The sequence below is a fragment of the Mustela nigripes genome, chromosome 3, assembly GCF_022355385.1.
Source record: "Mustela nigripes isolate SB6536 chromosome 3, MUSNIG.SB6536, whole genome shotgun sequence".
NCBI lineage: Eukaryota > Metazoa > Chordata > Mammalia > Carnivora > Mustelidae > Mustela > Mustela nigripes.
The window spans coordinates 50,109,918-50,131,244 of NC_081559.1; the positions used below are offsets into that span (position 1 = coordinate 50,109,918).

The 21,327-nt window shown below is 34.6% G+C and overlaps 1 protein-coding gene across 9 annotated transcripts in view; it reads right to left on the minus strand.

The window, feature by feature from the left end:
* Positions 1 to 1,419: 1,419 nt before the first annotated feature.
* The window catches only part of PRPF40A (pre-mRNA processing factor 40 homolog A), a 57,087-nt gene continuing 37,179 nt past the window's right edge, over positions 1,420 to 21,327 (minus strand). For 5 of the 9 annotated variants that reach the window (XM_059393973.1, XM_059393969.1, XM_059393977.1 and 2 more), the window contains 16 exons: positions 19,030 to 19,138; positions 18,457 to 18,521; positions 17,954 to 18,118; positions 16,334 to 16,442; positions 15,335 to 15,485; positions 13,572 to 13,705; positions 10,006 to 10,120; positions 9,743 to 9,834; positions 9,510 to 9,626; positions 9,052 to 9,189; positions 8,633 to 8,728; positions 6,479 to 6,565; positions 6,295 to 6,391; positions 5,985 to 6,046; positions 4,774 to 4,905; positions 1,420 to 3,440 (listed from right to left, as the gene is read on the minus strand). In XM_059393973.1, coding sequence (XP_059249956.1) covers positions 3,348 to 3,440; positions 4,774 to 4,905; positions 5,985 to 6,046; positions 6,295 to 6,391; positions 6,479 to 6,565; positions 8,633 to 8,728; positions 9,052 to 9,189; positions 9,510 to 9,626; positions 9,743 to 9,834; positions 10,006 to 10,120; positions 13,572 to 13,705; positions 15,335 to 15,485; positions 16,334 to 16,442; positions 17,954 to 18,118; positions 18,457 to 18,521; positions 19,030 to 19,138 — 1,762 coding nt within the window. In that variant the 3' untranslated portion in view covers positions 1,420 to 3,347. Of the gene's footprint in view, positions 3,441 to 4,773; positions 4,906 to 5,984; positions 6,047 to 6,294; positions 6,392 to 6,478; positions 6,566 to 8,632; positions 8,729 to 9,051; positions 9,190 to 9,509; positions 9,627 to 9,742; positions 9,847 to 10,005; positions 10,121 to 13,571; positions 13,706 to 15,334; positions 15,486 to 16,333; positions 16,443 to 17,953; positions 18,119 to 18,456; positions 18,522 to 19,029; positions 19,139 to 21,327 lie in introns of all 9 variants that reach the window. The other 4 variants (XM_059393976.1, XM_059393975.1, XM_059393972.1 and 1 more) reach the window with 1 other exon arrangement.

The following is a 21,327-nucleotide window of genomic DNA, read 5'->3' on the forward strand; positions in this document are numbered from 1 at the left end:
TTTTTCTTTATTTAAAATGAGTGGTTTTACTTAAGAGAATGTGAAAGAATTAAAATTGTACCTGATACTGAGAGAGATACATCCCCAAGGGAAAAGAAAAGTCTGATTTAAGATACAAACAATTAATGTGATTTGCCTCATTTTGCTTTTAGAAATGTTTATTTGGTTCCTTAGTTTTGTAATTTACATTTAATTTACATAATATTCTTAAATATTCTATAAACTTATAGCATTCATCACTCTTCCCTGGGTACTATTTGATTGGAAGCCTTTCTCTCTCAAATAGCATCTAGGCTTAAAAACAAAACAAAAAACAAAACCCCCAAACCCCATATGGCTACCCCTTTCTGATGCAAAAAGAAAAGTGGCTGCCTAGTCAGCACTGAGTTGACCTTTAACACTGGAAGAAAACCGGGATCATCCAGGCAAATGTTTCTTAACACAGAATACAGGCCCTTTGGTAAAAGAAAATTATGGACCATCTTTCCAGAAAAATGTACAGAGAGACATTTCAGTTTTTACAGTTTCTTCACTCTACCACTATGAATAGAGCTTTACTCTAGGCCGTTTTTATAGCTGTATAAAATGAGGCCCAATTAGCAAAAGTCAAGATGTGACACTGATCATTTTCAAATTTACTGGGAGGCATATATGAAGTTCTTACTGTTGAAAAACATGAATAATCTGTATTTCTGAAGCTGCTTTGGGTAATAATGAAATTGCCTTGCTGTGTTTTTTTTTTTTTTTAAAGGAGCATTGCTGTTATTTTTTAAAAGCATTAAGTTATTTAAACAAACTTGGGAAAGTGCAAAGAATTAATCATATTTGACTAACTTTTCATACAAATTCAATTTTCCCATATAGGAATTACTGGACTAGGAGAAAACAAAAACATCAAATACTGAAGATTCTGATTTTGACTACTATAATAATAAATGTATTAGTAAATTTAACCAGTAACTAATATTAATGATACAGAGGAAGAAAAACTCAACATTTACCAAAGTCTGATGCTTAACTGAATATATAACTTCCCCTCATCTAAAAATAAACACACTTTCCTGTTTGAACACATTTGTTCAAACCCCTTTTTGAACATCTAAGACATTTCAGCTTTTACCAAACTGAAAATTGAGAAACCTAATCTTCCCATCACCTGTGACTTCAGACTGTACAGTACCTTTTGGTAACTAAATCCCATTTGATGGGCTCATTAAAGGTAGACAAGGATTACAGTCACTTCAATTACATCTTTTATAATGTCGTTATATTTTGAGTAGCCATTTATTCAATAGTTTTATTTTTAGGTCAGATAATTTTCATGGGTGAATTATAGAGAAACTTGAATTTGTATTATAGAAATTTGAGGTGATAAGACAGTATCTCTAAGAAATACAGAAATCTATTTTGAGGACATGCTAAAACATATCAATAACTTTTTATTTAAATAGAAAAATTAAAACTTTAAAGTTGCACTTAAAAAATCATCATTCATGGAATTAAAACAAAATTTTACAGATTCTAAATTAAATTCTCTTATGAAACACCACTAGTATTTCTGCCAGTATCATATGCATTTTGAAGATTTTGCCACTGACTTCCATGTCAAGTGTCTGACATGATTAGCAATATTAACGCATTATGAGACCTCTGAGAATTAAATCTAGGCAACTCCCGATTGCCAAAGTTGTTATAGTTTTTGGTTCTAATATACAATAAGAGACTAACCTTAAGCAAGCAACTTGATTACTTCACATCTTCTAAGGATAGTGATTCTCATTTTCCACAGTCATGTCCGTTTTCACAGCAGAAAAATGACTTGGCAGAGAAAAGTTTAGAAATAACCCCCCACCCCCACCCTTTTTTGAGGCTTTCAACAGTGGATGCTAGATTTAATTGCAAAAGTATGCAGGGATGGGAAAAAGCAGTCCTGGTCATTTGAACTTCTCAAATTCATTAGAATGGTGAAGGAAAAAAAAATGAATTAATATTTGTTCTTCTAAATTCCAACTTGAAATAGGATCGCTTGAAGTGTCCAAAATAAAAAAATATCTAATGCCAAAGACTATGTGCTAAAATTTACTTATTAAAAAAATCTCCTGCACTGAAGGAAAATAGTATAAATTACATTACCAACCTTCAAAAGTTAGCATGTAAAGAGTATTCTACCTTCAAACCATTGCCTCTCTAAAGTTTTCTATAGGAAATTTGTAGATCAAAAACAAATTACAGGGGCCTCAAATGTACTGATTTATAATATTCTTAAATATTAAAAAGGAAAGGAACCTAGCTATGTGGGTAAGATGAAGCAAAATTTCAAGGATTTAGTATCTTTAAATGATCATACAACTTTTTTTTATAGCTGAGTAGTTTAAGTAGAAATAAATACTAGTACACGCTAGAAGAGAAGGTTTAATAATTGATAAAAATGTACAAAAATATTCAAATCAGAAATGCTTTAGAATGTGTACCACGAAGTCAATACTTCTCAGTGAATAGGGAAGGTAAAAGACTTCCTCAATGAAAAAAAGTAAGAGAAAAGATCGGATTAAAAAAAAAAAAGACAACTGTTAAAGAAAATGTTTAAGTCAACATTGATTTTTGTTTCAGACAAGGATATTGCAACTATCACTTAAAGTATGGTGGCACATTCTTTAGTAGGTCCTTAAGGCAATATATTTAAACTAATTTACAATTTGATTTGATGTTAACTTTTTAAACATCACCTCAAAATAATGCCCTCACAGTAGCCTTTTTTTAAAATGTTCAGATGTTTCATAAAAAATAACGGTGGCTTTATTATAGTAGCGCTCATTAGCACCACTATCGTTAAGGGTCTACCAGGTTTCCATTAAGAACACCTATTTCTGCGTTCACCATAAAAGATCATATCAGCTTTAACCAGTTGGGTAGTGCACAAAAAAGCAGTTTTGTCAGTTGCTGGTGCTTTTTTTGTACTACTAAGTATCAAAAAGATTTTCATTATATCTTCAAAATCCAACTTCTATAAAGTAAATCAAATCGCCTCATGACTCAGAGTTCAGAACAAAGTAGAGACATCTGCAGTTATCAGTAAATTGCCACCTTTAATCCATCCTGCAGTGCCCTATGAAAGGGTCACAGAAAGACAGTTATGACCGTATGAAAATATGATTCTTGATACAGAATCAAAAGTTATTTTCAATTTCCTTTGCTTTTTATAAAGTCCACAATAACAATACTTAAATGCACTTTTTTTTTTCCTGTGATATAATTAAAACCCAGTGTTATTTCAATTGAACTTTAAAATAGAGTCCCTGGTCTGAATTCGACTTTAAATCATACTGTAAACATATATTTGGTATAATTTATTGATCATCATCCAGTTGCTCCAAAAGGGTCCTTCTGCGCTTTTCCAATTCCCCTTCACTTAGTTCACTGCCAGAAGTATCCCAATTCCCCTGAAAAGACATTGAATACAATTACATTTAATGTCAGTACTCAAAAGGTTAAGTAGTATTGAAACTTTGAGAAAAAGGAACCAAAATATATGGATTGTCTTCTACAGAAACAAGTCCATCACAGGGTTTAGAACTGCTCTTTCCCAAAAGCCTCCCAATGAGTTGCTAACTACTCCCTGGTTTTATAGGGCAGAATTCAGGACAAGACTTTTATATGATGCTACTTTCATTTTGCATTAATATATAAATCAGGCAGAATGGTAAACCATGGTTTCTTTCCCTTCCTCTTACACCACTGAATATACAACATTTTGTTTCCATTTAATAAAGCTAGGTGCTCATTACCTAAGGCACTATATTCCTTGTTAATTTTGTAGATTCTTGATTGCCTTCTAAGTGTTTTGTATTACAGAAAAGTATACTTTGAGCATACTATCCTAAGAAAAAAACTTAAGATTTAAGGATAAACATTTAAAATTTATGAGGAAAACATTACTTAGGCTGAAAAACAATTTAAAAAATTAATACTCTTTGTGAAAAACAACCTTAAGAAAATAGTTCATCTATCTTCTTCCATTCAGAGATTTCATTTAACTGACTACAAAGAAGAAAACTGTTAAGGTGCTATTAAGTATTCAGGAAATCTTCATTCACCAAGCGCATGCTTCAAAGTCACCAGGGCACCTTTTAAAAAGAACCTCTGTATCAACGGAATCACAATACCCAGAGGGAGGACCAGGGCTTATCTGAACTAGAGTTTAAACTAAATTCTCCATGGGTCCCTTCAGGGGCATTACTCCTGCTAAGGTGGCTTGTGTTACTTTGCTGTCTTATATACATACCCACACAGATGGAAACTAAGAAGTCTACTGTTATTTGATATTAAAATGTTAATTTTGGCATGTAGTCCCTCTCCTATACCTTTGCCCTTATCTCTTCCCTCACAATGATTACTCCTAAAAGTTATTGGAATGCTACCCTTTTAAACTAGATTTAGTAGTACTGATGTCTGAGCACATCTGGAGAATCCCCAATCTGAGTCCCATATTCCTTAAATATCTGGTAGAAAACGTCCAGTGGTACTCCTTACAACTTACAAAGTAAGACTTTCACAAAAAAAAAGTCATGGAAGACTTATTTTTGAGAAATAGACAACTCAGAACACTTGCAGCAGGTATGTAGGAAAGCTATTTTGTGTAAGAGGTAAATTGAATTTTCATTGTTTTCTTCAAATGGTAGCCAATCTGTAAAAAGTCTATTAAATCTGATATAAACCACAATATCCATTTTTGTATTTTGGAAACACAGGTATGAAATAATTCTGAATACTTACAGAATCCTTTCCAGTCTTTTTCTTAGGTGATTTGTGTTTTGATTCTGATCTTTGTCTAGTTCTATCTTTTTCACTTTCTCGGTCTTTTTCTTTTTTATCCTTCTCTCGTTCAGCATCTGACTCTGGAGAATCCTGTGTAAATAAAAAATATCATTAGCATTTTGATGAGGATACCACTGTTTTTTACTATCTTCATAACAGGTCATATTTAAGAACATCCATGTATTATAGGGCATGTGTTCCTAAGTATGGTGAAATTTGAATTATTAACCTTAAGGATTCTGTAACATTTCCAAGATTCATTGGAAAGAGGACATTCTGATTCAGTAACATCACAAAAGAGCTTCAGTAAATTAGGGAAGAAAGCACACAAGATAGGATTATATCTATTATGTAAATGTAGACAAACATTACATTTTCTGCCAACCCAGTATTTGTTGGTTTATTCAGATATAGATACAGAATGCTGTGATTAGCTTAGTCATCTAACAGGCTGACTATTATACAATAAATTCTTTCCTCAAAATTGCAACTGAAAGCAGGACTATTATTTTTTAAAGATTTTATTTATTTAAAGCACACATGAGCATGGGAAGGGGCAAAGAGAGAGAGAGAAAGAAAATCTTCAGCAGATTCCATGATGAGCAACAGAACCCAATCCCACGACCCTGAGATCGTGATCTGAGCAGAAATCAAGTGTGGGGTGGATGCTCAACTGACTGAGCTACCTTGGTGCCCTGAAAAGCAAGATTTAAAGTGCAATGTCTCTGCCCAAGTAAGTGGTCCGTTCTTAGATATGTATAAATTCGAGTGAGCAGCATGAAGAAAAAAAAAAAATCTCATTCAAGAGGCAGTAAATATCCAGTCACTTGTGTTTTTTGAAAAAGTTCCTGAGGGTATCTTGATGCATATGTAAAATTAAGAACTATTTAAACTTGTGATTCTCACCACAGCTGCAACACATACACACATACTTAGGTCTTTCTCTAAGATTACTTAAAAAGCCAGAGTGGGAATCTTAACACTGATGTGTGTTTATTTTCAAAGCTCACTAGAATATTTTAATTGAAGATTATGGTAAAGACAAACTACCTAATTCCCGAGTTTAGGTGTCCTGGACTGCACAGGACTAGGCAAAAAAGGGTTCTACTGCCACTGAACAAGTTAAGAGCTAAAACAACCTAGGTGTAGTATAACAAAAGCTTACTTACAGATTTATGTCTCCTCTTCTTGCTTTTCTTCTTATGTTTTTTTGACTTCTTATAACTTCTCTCTAAGCAGCATGAACAGAAAAAAAGACAGTCTGAATTTGAGGACATCCAAGTGCCAATGATTTTTTTTTTCTTTGAAGTTTTATTTTGGAGTATGAGGGGGATGGTACAGAGGGAGAAGGAGACAGTGTCTTAAGCAGACTCCTTGCTGAGCAGGAGTTCAATCTCAGAGATCAGGACCAAGAAGTACCCTTAAGTGACGACGCCCCCCAATGTCAAGGATCCTATTCAAGTTAAAAGAAATGCTTACCGGACTCAGCACTAGAAGAGTGTTCTGAGGCAGACCGAGACTCTGATCGCTGTCTTTTTTTCTTTGAATGGCTGTCATCATCATCTGAATCTGACCCCTATAGAATACATATAACAATTTCATTCATAATGTTATTAACAAATATTTCAATACACTCAATAGTACCCATAATAAACTTCCTTACCGATCTAGAGCGGGACCGTTTCCTGTGATGTTTTTTAGATTTTTTAGAATGTTTCTTGTTCTTTGAATGATGATGTTGACATTCATGCTACAGAGGCAAAAGGAAAAGAATTTTAAAAGTTTACTTTAGAAGCAGATCATAAAGAATTTTTAAAGAGTATACAAAACAAGTTTATTAGAGTAAAAATCTTACTCTCATTTTGCACACTTAGGATGTACTTCCTAGAAACTGCAAAGAATTAGCAGTTAAAATGTTCTGTTCCTCCCTAATCATTCTATACCCACTCATTCTGACATCTAAAAACAATCAAGTATTAAGAAAGAACGCACTTCCTGTAGGAATGAGAATGGTATGCTTTAGTAGGGACAAGTGATATACTCCAGAAAGGCATAATCTCACTGCTTTCAAAACCAATGAAATAAAATTACATTCAAACATGGTTTTTCTGATGAATCTGGCTTTGGTCACTGAGTTAGGCTTGGCACACCATGGAAAAGAACTATCTCAGATCCATCCTTGAACTAAGATAGATAAGGCTGATCTCAGAATAAAGCAAAATCTAATCCTTTTTTCTCCACACAAGGAGGAGCATTCTCTTCCTAGTCAAATGCTTAGACCTCCTAAGATAATCTAACTCTAACACCACATGAAATCAGAAAAGGAAATGTTGTCTCTCTGGATTTTAATTCATTTATTAATGCTGCAGTAAAAGCTCCTTGCCCCCAAACTTATCTATGGGTTTGAAAATAATTCTGCTCTGGTTTACAAATGGAAATAAAACATCTGACTGAGCAGGGAAGCTCCTTTTACTCTATGTCACTGAATGCTAAATTCTTTCTCCTTTTCTAACTCCAAGACTCAGATTACTAGGGGCCAAAAACTTATTCCAATGTAATTGGCCCTTCCCTATACTACAATCTTAAACTCCATTTATGACCTCACCACTTGACTCCCAGCACAGGTCACCAGAGAATCTTGATGATTATGAACTGGGGGACAATGAATGTTAAGATACTAGCTAGAGTAGAGCTTCTCAAAATTAAATGTACATTCTATTCTAGTGCTTGAGAATCTTGTTGAAATGATGATTCTGATGCAGGATTTCTACCAATGAGGCGTGAGTTTCTGAATTATTAAAAAGCTCCCAGGTAATGTAGTAGATGCTGCTGCTCACAAACACACTTTGAAAAGACTTAGAGGCCAACAGGACTAGATCTAGAGGCAGCTAGATTATTAAAGGTGCATGTGGATACATGTTAACAGGGCAAACTGTTGTCAACACTGAAATTCATTAAGAACAAGAAAACCAATGGAAGAGTGAACAGAAAATTAAGTGACCTCCAGTGACCAATGACCATAAGAAGCCATCATTCTAATATTAAATATATGCCAGCTTTCAGTGTGTTGTAAAGTATCCCTATGTCCAAAACTGGCAGGGTAGCATTTTACTTTCTAAAAGCACTGACCCTGGAGTAAAACAGCCTGGACTGGAATCCTTTCCCTGTAAATTACTTCTCTTTACTTCGGTTTGCTCATCTGTAACTTCACAGGGTTGTTGTGAGGACTAAGTTCCTATATGCAGTGCTTGTAAAATTATTAGAACAATGCCTGGCCCCATATAAACACCAAATGCTTTTATTTAGTAATAAATTTAGTAATTTATATGGCATATTTACTATATACAAGTAGCCACCTAAAATCTTCATCAAAATACCCTTATTCAACTAATGGAGTAACTTCTTACAATTTTATCTTTAGTTATTTTAACAAAAACTTACTACTTATTATATTATCTTGCAGACCTCCTTGTGCACTGAACACATCTGACAGTGTAGTATTTGAAATGTGTGCTTAACAAATTGTTTACTTTTTTTTAGGTTTACCAGTAATTACAGAACTCAATTCTAAAACACTGCAAAGACATGAAATAAATACGAACTGTCTCTACAAACACATCTTTATTTTTACATGCAAGCTATTTATTTAACTTAAAGGCAGGTTCTATAGAAAAATCATTTTCTTAACCATCCCAGATAATGACATCTGAAGCAGAATAATTTAAGCAAGATACTCTGATTAATCTAAATTCATTTTTTGTTTATAGTTTTACGTATTTTGCAACAGTGGAGTTAATTAAAAGAATACTAATATTACCTCAAGCACATGCATAAAATCTTTAAATATTCGTTTTCTTTCCGACTCTAGAGTTATGTCCTCAAATGCTGGCTCTTTTACAAATCTCTCCCGGATCTGAAAAATTCAGGTAAAATTACATGAATACCAAGAAAAGTATACCAATATGACTAACAAGAATCACAACAGCAAGAAGAAACGATGACAGCTCCACCCCCTCAAAGTTTATTAAATTTCTTTTCCTCTTAAGTCCAAACCATTTTCAATAAATACTCCTAAATGCAGGGTCAGAACTGAATTTATATTCTCAGTATATTTAATTTATACCCTACAAATAATTCAGCTTCTTTTTGTGGCTATAAAATGGGAAGGGAATTAACGATATTATCTTCAATCGTAAAGCAAACAGATTATTAGAAAGAATTTACAGTCATACATACATCTTCCCAGACAGCATCCAATTCTATTGGAGGAGTAGCTTGTTTCAACATACTCTTAAATGCAGATTCTTTTCGTTTCATTTTCCGAGCCTCCTCTTTTTCTCGTTCGCGTTCACGGGCTTCTGCCTTTTCTAGTAACTTTTAGAAAATCATATTTAATCAGTTATAATAGAACAATTGAAGTAATTTATTCTTAATTTAAGCACTCTCCCATCATTTATAAGTAATGAGCCAATTTATGACACCAGTTAATTTGAGCAAAGAAAACTTCATCATTAGCCAATTATCTAAATAATCATTTTCTTTTACTTTACTACTCAGTAAAATCCTAGTCACATGCCCTCATTTCAGTAGCCTACAGCTGAAGTACTTTTAGCTGAATATATTAAAAGCTGTACTAAAGTAGTCATTTAGTACAAATGTAAAGCTAGTTGTTTTTCATAGTAAAGATAACTTACACTGTTGAAAGCCAACTTAATATTTCCGGCATCTAATGTGGTTGACCTTTTAGTTGAACTGATTATGGCCACAAAGTCTTCAAAAGTAGTATTAACTTCGACTACAAATCCTTTATCCTAGGAAAGAGAAATCTTGTCAACACTAATAATACAAAAGTCCAAGAAACACAGTATCAACATCTATAATTAAAATATACTACAGATTAACAATAAATAGTAAGTGTAGTGTTTACCTTTAGAATGTCTTTTATTATTTTCTTCTCATCATGATAACGTGCTTTAAGATCCTCAACATAAAACTTGAAAAGGTCAAGTGCAGTTGATCCTAATGAAAAAACTAAAGAAGTCAAAAGCTAGCTCTAACCAAAGAGCTGCAATTACTTTTTTGTTTATAAAACAAAATAAAGCACCCTTCCATTCCCCAACACAACCATCTGCCTCTCTGGCCCATCCCAACTACTATCTTAACTAGAAATTGGGAAGAAAAGAATCTCACCCGGTTGACCAAGCATATTAGTAAATCTAATGTCGGAACTAATTGTTGGATACAATTCCATCCAAGATGACATAGAATGTAGTTGTCCATGTTCGTGCAGTTCATCTAAAAATATCTGGGGAGGGAAAACCCAACAATAATAAAAACCCATTTTAATGAAAAGGCATCTTTAAGGACATTGGAATATTAGTGTAACATCAAAAGAAGTATTTGACACTCTTGCACCAATGGATCCCAAATAGGTTCAAGGTACAAAGAATACTTGCTCTTTAATTAAAGTAACATCTCCTTTTAGGCAAAGACCTCTTCTGCACTTCAGAGAAAGGGATCTTTGAAAAACTACATTATTTCAGTTTAAAAGAATATATATAGAAGTACAAGTTAACTAAAAACATTAGGTGTCATCTCTGATAATAAGGTTAAGGAATGTGTTTACATATTTCCTGTAAAATATACTTTTTGTTTTTAGACACAGTACCCAATATGTTCTGGCTGGTTTTTTCTTTGTTTTCTGTTTTTTTTTAATTAATAAATGTGGGCCTCTAAGAGGATATATTTTACTGAAGTGATACATAGAGCAGTTTGAAGAACCAAGACTTAACCTCATATCTGACTTAATAACCTATTTCCTAGGGTGCCTGTGTGGCTCAGTCAGTTAAGCACCTGTCTTTGGCTCAGGTCATATTTCAGGATCCTGGATTAAGCAGCGCATCAGACTCCCTGCTCAGTTTGCTTTTCCTTCTGCCTTTCCCGAATGTTGTTAATAAATAAAAGCTAACAAAAAATAAATAAATAAAACCTATTTCCTTTCTTCCATGTTAATTTTATACCCTAAATCTAAATCTTTATATGCTTATTACAATTTCTGTTCTTTATCCATTTTTAGTATTTGATTTTTCAGGACAACATATTGAGACTTGTGTACTCAACAGTGTCACACTTCCTACTTCCCCAAATTCATAGGGTGTTTATTTCTATAAACAAATGTCTCTAAAGAAATATGGTCCAAAATTCTGCTTGTGAAATTTCTATGCCTGCACTGTTCAATATGGTAGACACAGGTCAAATGTAGCTTCTAAGTGCATAAGATGTGGCTTGTCTGAACTGAGATAGGTCATTAGTATATAACACATGATGATTTCGAAGATTACAAAAAAAAAAACCCCTCTTTAAAAAATACTAATTCCATATTAAAATAGTATTTTGGACATACTAGGTAAAATTAAAGATTACTAAAATTAAAAATACTAAAACCCTATATGAGGCATATCAATGTCTTGAATAAAACCATACATGTATCACTTCACTCCACTTCTCTTCAAACATTCTTGAATGCAAAAACAAAGTAACATGCTGATACCAGTTTTAGTAACAGTAATCAGAAATATAGCCTTAATTTAGGCTTGACTAAACGACCCATGTGGACTTTACCTCAGGATTTCTCTTCCAGTTCCAGCACTGACATAATATATTCTACTTTCTGTGGCCCAGATTACCTTATTTTTATTGTATTATTATTTTATCGTATAAGGTCTCCTTATTTTAAACCACTGCAAAACCTTCACAAGGTAGACCCCTTAATGGTTGCAGAAGAGTATTAAAGAGTATTAAAAAACCTAAAAATATGTAAAATATGTTCTTCCCTTCTTCTCAGGCACAAGATTGTTCAGTTAAAATAAAATGTAGGTTTTCCACGCTCCTTTGTCTCTAAGTAGTCATGTGACTAAATTCTCAGCAGCAAAACAAAGTATGAAGTAGAGTAAAATTTCTACATCATTGGCTTTAAGAAAAACAGAACTATTCTTTCAAGTTCTTCCAAGATGAAATGTGATAATGTGAACAACAAACCCCTAATTATAAATAAAAGGCTAATAGCCTAGGGCAATCCTCAAAGTATGGGACAGAAGCATCACTATCACCTAGGAACTTCCTAGAAATGTAAATTCTCAGAACCTATCCTAGACGTACTGAATCAAATTCAGGGGTGAAGTGAAGCTAGCTCCAGAAATCTGTGGTTTTAAGAATTCTTGAAATGACCCTACATGAAACCACTACAATAAAAGAACGCCTAAGAGTAAGAAATGTTAAGGTTTCATGGAAAGAGGACTGTGAAGAAATGCTTTTGGCTATGGCATTTAAGATGGTTTAGTGACCTTTGGCATGACAGTAAGAGTTTATTTAAAAGGCCTCTAGGTGGGATGCCTGGCTGGTTCAGTGGTAGAGCATGTGAATCTTAATCTTGGGGTGGAGTCTGAGCCCCACATTGGACACAGAGATTACGTTTAAAAAAAAAAAAAAGTCCTCAGGATGATTTAGATGCACATTAAGTTTTGAGTACTCCTGCCTCAGGGAGTGGCAATGTGCCTTATCCAATGCCAAAGAACTGTTATCATTAAAGGAGAAATAAATCTAAGTCACTATATTTACCATTGATCTTAATACAGTGTTAGTGGAATAGATCCTAGGTGGCTCAGCTGGTTACTCATTGGCCTTTGGCTTGGATCATGACTTTAGGTCCTGGGATCCATTCCCATGTGGGACTCCCTGCTCAGCAGGTAGTCTGCTTCTTCCTCTCTCGTTCTTACTGCTCATGTTCTCTCTCTCTCTCTCAAGTAAATAAAATCTTAAAGAAAAAAAAAAAAAAAGACTGTATAGATTTAAATTCTGGCTCCACTACTCGGTCACTGAATCTGGGTAAGTCATTTTGCCTCTCAAGTCCATTTCCTTATTTTATATAAATGGATATAACAAGAATAGTAACAACTCTTAGAAGGCTGTAATAAAAATTTAAGTGAATATCAATTTAAAATGTATAGCGGTGTAAACAATGCTAACTGCTATTAATATATTATTGAAACGAGCAATCTGGTGAAATATGAAATGCAAAAACTCATTACTCCATGACATTCTCTATTTCTTTTTTTTTTTTTTTTAAAGATTTATTTATTTGACAGAGATCACAAGTAGGAAGAGAGGCAGGTAGAGGGAGAGGGGGAAGCAGGCTCCCTGCTGAGCAGAGAGCCCGATGGGGGGCTCGATCCCAGGACCCTGGGATCATGACCTGAGCTGAAGGCAGAACCCACTGAGCCACCCAGGCAACCCATGACATTCTCTATTAAACAGAGGTTAAGGAACTGGAGATGAAAATGAGCTACTGGCCTACATAAAGAATATACAATTTCAATTCTATGTACAGCATTTAAGAACTATGGCCCATCCCCAAACTATATACCCCGTATCATTCCCTACTATTCTCCAGACACTAAAAGTCAACAAATATTAATGATTCATCACACATATTTTTCAGTCTTCTCTCATGCTATTCCTCTTTCCCAAGTGAAACCTTAATCGATTTATCAGTGCTCACCTTAAATATCAAATTTTCTACAGCCTTTTATGTTTCCCTGGCCTAAAACGGCTGTTCTCCTTGAGTTAAATGTATATGGATTCCTCCACAAAGCCCAAATTAATGATCTGGGATGAGGGAGTCTCAAAATTGTTTCAATCACTATTGAAACTCACTAACCATAGTATGAAATTAAGATAGAAAAGAGATTTTTAATTACCTGAAAAGATTCTCTATTTTTACGCTGTCGTCTCCTTTCTCTCAGCAAACTCTTCTGCTTTTCTTCTTCTTCTTCCTTTTCTAAAGCTCGGATGTGTTCTTCAAAGCAAATTAAAGCATCTTCTTTATCCATGTCTAGAGATTTTCCCAGTTAAGAAAAAAATTAAAATGTCCAGTATCAGTAAAAAAAGCAGTTTATTTACATTAACTTTCTCTAAATTTCAAATTCACCTGTAATTAAATTCAAATTCACTTGTAATTAAACTCAAATGACTCATAATCATCTAAATAGGAAATGCTTATTTTTTAATTTTTAATTTTTTTTTCAGATTTTATTTATTTATTTGACAGAGAGCAATCACAAGTAGGCAGAGGCAGCCGGGAGGGGTGTGGGTGGGTGGGTGGGAAGTAGTCTCCCTGCTGAGCAGAGAGCCTAATGCGGGGCTCCATCCCAGGACCCCGAGTTCACAACCTGAGCCGAAGGCAGAGGCTCAACCTGCTGAGCCACCCAGGTGCCCCTAAATAGGAAATGTTTTAAAAAATTCGAACACCTCATTAAAAGATACCTTGAATTTGAGGGTGAAATAAAGACCATGCACAAGACACAGTTAAGGAAAATAAAGATGTTACTGTAAAATTTGTCAGCAACATTACAACCACCCAAGGAGCTTTTTCACAAGATAGAATTTTAGGCCCTACTAACACCTACTGAATGACGCACGGTATTCACAAGGGTAATTCACAAAGCTGTAATTTTTTTTTTGTTTGTTTTTAAGATTTTGTTTATTTATTTATTTGACAGACAGAGATCACAAGTAGGCAGAGAGGCAGGCAGAGAGAGAGGAGGAAGCAGGCTCTCTGCCGAGCAGAGAGCCCGATGTGGGGCTCGATCCCAGGACTCCGGGATCATGACCTGAGCCGAAGGCAGAGGCTTTAACCCACTGAGCCACCCAGGTGCCCCCACAAAGCTGTAATTTAAAAAGCAACTGGTAAGTCAGAACAAGAACCTGGGTAAGCTTAAAGCAGGATAATGCTAATACAATTTTTGGTGTTTGCAAATCTCTAAAGCCATTACCTCAAGGAGACAGTCTGAATAAAACTGTGGTAATTAATCTAGTTCAAACTAAATTACACTAAAATGCAAAAAACAATTCAGACTTGATCTATGACAAACATACCAGATATTTTAATATTTGATAAAGTTAGTATTTTCTACTTGAATAATGAAACTCAATCATACTTTACTTGGAAACCAACAAAACCCCGAACAAGGGGTTCCTGGTGGCTCAGATGGGTGTCTCTGACTCTTGATTCTCGCTCAGTTCAAGATGAGCATTGGGAGACTGAGCCCTGCATCAGGCTAGGTATGACAGTCTGCTCAAGATCTTTCTTTCCGGGACGCCTGGGTGGATCAGTGGGTTAAGCCTCTGCCTTCAGCTCAGGTCATGATCCCAGGGTCTTGGGATCGAGCCCCGCTTCGGGTTCCCTGCTCAGCGGGAAGCCTGCTTCCCCGTCTCTCTGACTGCCTCTCCACCTACTTGTAATCTCTCTCTTAAAAAAAAAAAAAAAAAAAAAAAAAATCTTTCTTTCCCCTTCCCTCTGACCCGCACCAACCTAAACAAACAAACAAACAAACAAAAAAAGCAGTGGGAATCAACAAAAAACAATTGTGTAAAATTCAGTTAGTCACCTAATAAAAAAAATAATTTTTTGTTATAGGATTTCTAAAAAAAACTTTCTCCTTATTAGTCTTTATATTCTTACTCTGCAATTCCTCATCTTCTGCAAAAGTTGGATTATCCATCAGATACTGTTGGGCTTCAGACCAGGTGGTAGAGTATGTTACATTAGCCATATTGTCAAGTATGTTTTTTAAGGCTTCCCAATTTCTCTTCCGTAACTGCTTTGCTTGCTCCTAAATCAAAAGAATGAATACACATTTGAGGTTCAAAGAAAGTATGGTATTTGAACTGCAATCAGTGAGTTTCTTTACATTCTAAATGATGCCCAAATTTCATGTTACCCAATTTATTTTAAATTAACTTTTTAAAAATAAACACTAATTTTCCAATGATCCTGTCAAACTTCTTAACCTGGTAACTGCCGACCTTCAATTTTTATTTCCTCTCTTTAAGAAGTTGGAATCTGGAAACCGTATCTCCCCAACAACTCCATAAATCTCTCTTCTTGTAACTATGCATTATAGAAAGAAGTCGAAAACTAAAGTTACTATCAGCAAGTCACACAATAGGCAAATTCCACAGTCTTCAACCACTTTCAGTTATGTTCAAATTTCTGTTAATACTTACATTTCTAGGTACCTGAAGAATGAGTAACCCATAACTTACTGCATAATAAAAATAGATGTGAGGTGTTTTAAAACACTATCCTGCAAGCACCTTTTAGTGGTAACAATTATATATTACTGACATTTTTCTATAGAAAACTTACATAAATGCATTACAAACAAAATTACTGAGTATTTTAAAAACCTAATGAGTTTAAAAAAAAAAAAAGTATCTTTCAAAGTGGGCAGAAGATAGCCAGTTAACGAAAATTCAAGTAACAGTTGGATAAATCTGCACCTCGGGTGTCCACATCAGTACTATTACAGGAGCTATCCATTTATAATAAGGAGATCTGCTACACCACATAAACCGAATAAAGCAAACAAAAATGGACATGGTATAAAATAACTCCTAATCAGAATGAAGAAATATCTTGTTTTACCTATAAATACTAACAACTAAGAATGAATAATACCTTTTCTTTTTTTGAAAGGAAGAATAAAACATCTTCATAGATTTCAAGACGATCACGTTCCGATATTGCATTCCAGACTTCCATCTCTCCAAACATTTGCTCAGCTTTTCTAGTAGAAAAATTAAACGTTACTCTGTATTACTCAATAAAAATTCATTTTAAGCTGTTTTAATTTTATGGTAAGCTTAAAACGACCCGATGAACACTCTGAACTCATGAGTATATTATACAGAAAAACTCTTGGATAAATAATAGAAAATGAACAAAATAGCGTAGGCCTCCATTCCTCCCTACAGACGGAGTGGATAATTTTTTTTTAAGATTTTATTTATTTATTTATTTGTCAGGCAGAGATCACAAGTAGGCAGAGCAGCAGGTGCAGAGAGAGAGGGAAGCAGGTTCCCTGCTGAGCAGAGAGCCCGATATGGGGCTCCATCCCAGGACCCTGAGATCATGACCTGAGCTGAAGGCAGAGGTTTAACCCACTGAGCCACCCAGGTGCCCAAATTTTTTCTTTTTTAAAGATTTATTTATTTGAAGGACGTCTGGGTGGCTCAGTCGTTAAGCATCTGCCTTCAGGTCAGGTCATGATCCTGGGGTCCTAGGATCGAGCCCCACATTGGGCTCCCTGCTCAGCGAGAGGCCTGCTTCTCCCTTTCCCACCCATCCTACTGATTTCCCTCTTTTGTTGTCTGTCAAATAAATAAAATCTTTAAAAAAAAAAAAAAAGTATTTATGTGAGAGGAAGAGGAATGAGGAGGGAGAGAGGGGAAGGGAGAGGCAGGGAGAGGGAGAATCCCAAGCAGATGCTCAGCTTAGCAAGGATCCCGATGTAGGGATCCATTTCATGACCATGAGATCATGACCTGAACTGAAACCAAGAGTTGGACACTTAACCTACTGAGCTACCCAGGGGACCCAAGGAGCAGATAATTCTAACTGAGCCATGTTTTGTAGTAAAGATTTTATTTCTTAGAGTAGCTACAGATACTAACAAACTGTCCATGGAACTAAATTGCAGACTTCAAAAAGTTGCCAGAAATTTAGGTAATATATAAAATTGGACTATTTAAAGAAATGAAGAAATTTTGCCAATGCTGTTCTAGAAAACTCAGGAAAATAAGAAAGTACATATGGAAAATGGACTTACCTTATTGCAAAAATGTTAAATTTCAAATTATATATAATATACATGTATGTGTACGTGTGTGTGTGTATATATATGTATTTTTTTTAAGTAGGCTCCACATCTAGTGTCAAGCCCAATACAGGGCCTGAACTCACAACCCTGATAGCAAGACCTGAGTTGAGATCAAGAGTCAGATGCTTAACCGATGAAGTCACTCAGGCACTCCTCAGTTCTTATATTAAGCAGAAAGAAGTCAGGCTTTAATTATTACATTTAATCTACCCCTCCTTTGTTTTAGTCTCTAATTAATAATTCAGTCTATAAAGTTAAATTCCACATTTAACACTGATTTACCTTGTCCCTTACGAAACTCCCCCAACTCATAGTTACTTAGCTTTAATGAGCATCCCTATTGGATCAGTTACTACACTTGACAAAAATGACACAGAACAGTGCAGTAAACATATACCATGCATTACTAAAAATCTTACTTGTATCTGGTTGTAGAAGTCATTTTCTCATGATTCTCAAGAAAACGTTGAAAGGATTCTTTAGCCTCTTTGTATTTTGACCTTGCTTCTTCTTTTTCTTCTTTTTCTGTCTGGACTTTATAAGCATTGAAGGCTTGCTTTTTTTCGCTCAACTTTGCTAAAGCACTAAATTGAAAAAACACCATGTAAGAGTAAATGAAGGTAGGACGATCAAATGTCAATGCTTTGAAAAAAAATGATTTCATTCACTAAATATGAAAATTTCAATAAGATATTAAAAATTAAGAAACAATTACAGAAAATAATTTCTACTTTAAAAAATTTCTAATTTCATCTGTACTCAAATTGTATGACATGTCTTTTGGCTTTTCTGGTTCATATCTGACATAAAACAACTGTTATTGGTATCTAAGAGAAGACAATGATAGTTAAAAATTACACTATTTTACAGAATTTTTAACATGCTAGGGTTGGAAAAATAAATTAAAAACCTTAAGTGTTACCTGTATCGTGGATCATTAATGATCATTTTCATAGCTTGTTCCCATGAAGCATTAGATGGTACCCGCTGAAAATAATTTAATGACAAAATTAAAATTTTGCACAAATATTGTAAAAGTCATACAACAGGAAATAAAGTATAATACTCACTGCAAACATCAAGCACTTCCCTTTGCTCAAGTTTGAAAGAGGTCTAATAATTTCTTATTGAACCAAGGCAAACCTGGGTAATATACATATAAACTAAAAAGAAAGCTTAAACTCATATTTAACAGAGCAAGAGTACTTATCATAAGACCTTTGATTAAAAGGTAAATAGTTTTTTGAATAAAAACAATACAGAGGTAGAATGTACTGTATAGTATGCTGTACACAAAAATTTCTTTTTGTACACAAGAGTTTTTTTGGTGAAAATCAGTTTCATAAAAATATTCTTCAAAAAAGGGAAATTTAGTTCATTTTTGGTTATGACAGTTTATGAAGTTACTATTTTCAATAAGGACATCAAGGTACTGACTGCATTAAATAGTAACTTTATTAGATAATTATTATGTCATATAAAAAATCTTTAATACCTTTTCTTTCAATAATTCTTTAAATGCTTGCTTTGCCTCTTCCTTTGTATTCCAGGTATAGGTTTTCTTTGCTGGTTGGCTTTCCTCCTCTTCTTTTTTGGGAGTAAAACTAGAGGGAAATTCAAACATTTTATAATTTAAGTAAACATTTGCTTCACTTAGAAAAGCAATATCTTCATTATTTAAGTGTTCACTACTGAGGTTAAATTTTACAATTTCAAAATAAATTTTCTTATATGAATCCTACACATTTACCTAAACATAAAGGCATAAAATTAATAGAGTTTTTTCCTGAAACATTCAGTTATTAGGGAAATGGGGGCCTCTAAAAGTAACAATTATACTGAAACATTAATTCCAGCAATCCACAAATGAATACTTTTAAATGGTCTATAAAACTTACCCAGTGTCTTCATTTCAGTGCCTTAATAACTAAGGATTTGGGCAAATTGGCATAAATATAAAAAAGATGCTAAGGCTCTAAATCAGGACGGGAATACTACAATTCATATGCCAAATCTAGCCCATTGTCTGTTTCTGCAAATAGTTTTTTACTCAAAGTTTATATACTGTTTATGGCTTATTGTGTGCTACCTTAGCAGAACTGCATCATTGGGACAGAACTGATGATCCACAAAACTGAAAATATTAATTGATAATTTACAAAAAAAAGTATGCCAAATACTGATCTCAAACAAAAAGAATTAACATACCCAAGAATTACCAACTCTACCAGTTTGGTGGTCTTTATGAAATGAAAAGGTCATATAATCCTGACATCCCTTCCTATATATAAAGGGGGAAAATGCAGTAAACAAAAAGTAGAATACTTCAAGGAAGGACTAGAGCAAATACTAACAACTACAAAAAATATATTCCTACCATCTGAGTCAAGGAACCTTACTTTGGGAAAATTTATTTAAAATTCTCAGAAATAGTATAAAGGGCCCAGTCAAAGTAACAGCTATAAATGGTCTATAATGCAGTAATTAAAACAAGAAGATTATAATGATTCAGGCACTTAAGGAAATACTAGAAAGAAAATAAACAGGAACTATTTGTTGTTAAAATTATGAAAAACAAATTACTGCAGAAAAAAATGGAGTATAAAAAGATATTAAAAAAATTATCCCCCAAAGCTTAAATATCTATCAGAACACTAAAATTATATATATGTAAATAATGAAATAACATGCCATCATTCAACATGATGGGCTATGTCAACATAAAAGATATCACATATAGGTTTAAAATAGATATAATGCATACACTTTTTTTTTGAAGATTTTTATTTATTTGAAAGACAGAGATCACAAGTAGGCAGAGAGGCAGGCAGGCAGAGGAGGAAGCAGGGGCTTGATCCCAGGACCCTGGAATTATGACCCAAGCTGAAGGCAGAGGCTTTAAGCCACTGAGCCACCCAGGCACCCCATAATGCATATATTTTTAAGTGCATAGAAAAAGGGCAGAAGGAGGGTGCCTGGCAGGTTCAGCTGAAAGAGCATGCAACTTTTTTTTTTTTTAAAGACTTATTTATATGACAGAGAGAGACACAGCGAGAGGAAATACAAGCGGGGGAGTGGGAGATGGAGAGGCTGGCTTCCCGCCAAGCAGGGAGCCCAATGTGGGGCTCAGTCATAACCTGAGCCAAAGGCAGATGCTTAATGACTGCGCTACCCAGGCATCCCAGAGCATGCAACTCTTGATCTTGAGCTGTGAGCTGGAGCCCCAGATGGGTGTAAAGATTATTTAAAGAATAAAACAGGGGTGTGTGAGTGGCTCAGTTAGTTGAGCACGTGACTCTTGCTTTTGGTTCAGATCACGCTCTCAGGATCCTGAGATAGAGCTCCATGTTGGGCTCAGGGCTTGGGGGTCTGCCTTCCCTCTCCCTCTATCCCCCTCCCCTGCATGAGTACACGTGCTCTCTCTCAAATCTCTTAAAAAACAAAAATAAAACTTAAAAAAAAAAAAAATTTTTAAAAAGGGCCAAAAGATGTAAATAAAATGTTACTCTTCTATGCCTTCAAATATACCATATAGATTTTTCAACTTTTTTTTTAAGATTTTATTTATTTAATTTGAGAGAAAGAGAGAGAGAGACAGCACAAGTAGGTTGACAGGCAGGCAGAGAGAAGCAGGCTCCCTGCTGCACAGAGAGCCCGATGTGGGGCTCAATCCCAGAACCCTGGGATCGTGACCTGAGCCGAGGGCAGAGGCTTTAACCCACTGAGCCACCCAGGTTCCCCCCTTTTTCAACTTCTAAAACAGGAAAAATTTTAAATGATTTTCAACTTTGGG